At 38.7% G+C, this 2786-nt stretch overlaps 1 protein-coding gene across 1 annotated transcript in view; it reads left to right on the forward strand.

Annotated features, from left to right (window-relative positions):
• The window catches only part of LOC306861081 (synapsin-3-like), a 56367-nt gene extending 54245 nt beyond the window's left edge, over positions 1 to 2122 (forward strand). Inside the window, exons 11-14 of the mRNA XM_079403156.1 lie at positions 283 to 411; positions 499 to 541; positions 958 to 1111; positions 1576 to 2122. Of these exons, the coding sequence (XP_079259282.1) occupies positions 283 to 411; positions 499 to 541; positions 958 to 1111; positions 1576 to 1699 (450 nt within the window). The 3' untranslated portion in view covers positions 1700 to 2122. The remainder of the gene's footprint in view (positions 1 to 282; positions 412 to 498; positions 542 to 957; positions 1112 to 1575) is intronic.
• The last annotated feature ends 664 nt before the right edge of the window (positions 2123 to 2786 follow it).

Raw genomic sequence — 2786 nt, forward strand, 5'->3', positions numbered from 1 at the left:
TCAATTTTCACATTTCACTCCAAAACAAATAACAACAGAGCAACATAATACACGCCAGAAAATCATAAAAGACAGAGAAAAGAAAATAATAAAAGTTAAATAAGATCACATAAAGACAAAACCTTCATGTTTGATCTAACTCTGCTGCATGCAATGCTATTTTTATGTTTTTCACAGTGCAAAACAACAATAATGGCTTCATTTTTATGCAAAGCCTAATTATATATTTTCTTCTGCTTTGGTGGGTAAATCTGAGCTGTGTGTGTGTGTGTGTTTGGTCAGGTGATGGACAGCTCGATGCCTCTGATCGGTGAGCATGTGGAGGAAGACCGGCAGCTGATCTGTGATCTGGTCATCAGTAAGATGGCCTTTGCTCTGCTGGGAGTGACCACACCACAAACGTCCACTAAGGTACTGTGGTCAACGCACTCATTTACACTCAACCTGAGCCTCAGTCTGTGGAGTTTAACACGTGTGTGTGTGTGTGTGTGTGTGCAGACTCAACCTGGACCGCAGACGACTCAACCGAGACGAGCTCCAGGTGAACAACACACTCAAACTGCACACACCAGCCGTCAGAAGCGCGGAAACAAGTCTCTTCTGCTTACCAAAGCTGTTTATTTGATCAAAAATACAGTAAAAATGCAGCAAATCAGTATATTAGAATGATTTCTGAAGATCATGTGACACTGAAGACTGCAGTAATGATGCTGAAAATACAGCTGCAGATCACAGAAATACATTACAGTTCAACACATATTCATACAGAAAACAGCTGATTTACATCACAATAATATTTCACTATTTTTACTGTATTTTTGATCAAATAAAAGCAGGCTTGGTGAGCAGAAAAGACTACTATAAAAAAAACACTAATTTCATCTACAGTAGCTGCTTGTCAGGTGTGTCACTAGCGTGTGTGTGTGTGTGTGTGTGTGTGTGTGTGTGTGTGTGTAGGTGGTCCTTGTTCTGGCTCTGGTTCTTCGTCTCAGTCGGGTCAGGCGTCTCCTCAGCGCGCCCGATCTGCCTCTACCTCGCCCAGTCAGGCCTTCCAGCCCGGACCCATTCCCTCCAGCGGATCCGGATCACAGAAACAACCCACGCAGCTCAAGTAAGAGCCTCGTCACGCCGGCTCATCTCCACATAAGCTAAAGAGTCCTTACAGTTTTTTCCATCTGCTTCCACACACAATCTTTCTGAAAGCTGTCACTCAAACAGCAGAAACACACACCAGATCTACAAAACCAGACACTAATTCTCAGCCTTTGACTCGGTTTCATAAAACACTTTTTGCAAAACACAACACAGTTCTCTGTGCAACACACACAAATCTAACAGGAATTAATATTCTGGCAAAGGTGTTTGCAAATGATTGCTTTTGAGATGTGTTTGTGATATTTTGAATGCTGTGCTTCATTTTGCAAGAGATATGAGGCATTTTGCAATTCTTAGATTTGTGTGTAAAGTTCTGAAAACAAGATGCAAAGTTTGCAGCTGAAAAAGACTGTACACTGCATGATTGGATCTGATCTGAGATCTGTGTTGATGAATCTATTTAATCATTGTGTCTTGCAGTAAATCGCAGTCGCTCACCAACACCTTCAGTGAGACGCTGCGTGGAAACACGACGGACGACGAGGCCAAAGCAGAAACCATCCGCAGCCTCCGCCAGTCCTTCGCCAGCCTGTTCTCCGACTAACACACACACACACACACACACACACACACACACACACGTCACGTCTGTGTTTGATCAGTTACAGTTCATTCAGTTGTGTGGCATCTGTAATAATCCGCCGTCAGACAAACATGCCTTCAGTGAACCGTCATCAGTCCTTCATATCTCATGATTTTATAAACATGACAAACCAGCGGCTCTCAACTTAAAATAAGACAAAACAAGCTTTAAAATAAGTCACGTTTATTTCTACAGCGCTTTATACATCACAGATTGTTTCAAAGCAGAAAATAACAGAATCAGTGATGCAAACTTCATCAGAAACAGCTGCACAGAAGACAATACACCTGTAATTATTCAGATAATTCAGTTCAGATCAATAACACTGTCAGTGTTGCAATGTCGAAGTTTGAACTAATAAAAAAGAGCCAAAAATTCAAGATGAAAACTGACACTATTATTTTTATTTAATTATTTTATTTTTTTCTTTAACAACAATCAAGCAAAACTTGAATATATGAGGGAATTTAAAAACTTAGATAAATTAATGTATGTGTTTATAGTTACAAATATTGATTGGAATAAAATGTGTGAGTTAAAACTATAAAACATTATTCTATAATCACGAACTAGTGGAAGAACCATATGATCCATTATTGAACCCTGATGAACATCCAGTTCTTCAGTCTTATGAAATTATTTAGCTCATTTTTCTTATATTATTTAATAATATTTAAGTTTATCACTTTAATATAATTATTATGATTTTATATAGATTATTTAATTATTTTAATATATTGACACTCCTAGCTTCTGTAAATTAAAACTTTTTAAACAAGCATTTTTGTCATTATAGTAGAAATATCTGTTTTCTGTGGAAGCCCTTTCTCGTAATAATGACTTAACATCTCTAAATAATGAGAAACGTTCTCAAAGTGGCAGAAACGAGCTTCCATAGTTTTCAGATATTGTGTTGGATAGTGAATGAGAGCCGCTGTGATAAACTCTCTCGTTTGATTTGTGTTCGGTGATTCGGTGATTCGGTGTGCCATGAATCAGATGGGAGTGAATCTCTGTGTTCCTGCAGATTCTCTCTCTCTCTTCCAGC

Source organism: Barbus barbus (assembly GCF_936440315.1).
Source record: "Barbus barbus genome assembly, chromosome: 42".
Classification (NCBI taxonomy): Eukaryota; Metazoa; Chordata; class Actinopteri; order Cypriniformes; family Cyprinidae; genus Barbus; species Barbus barbus.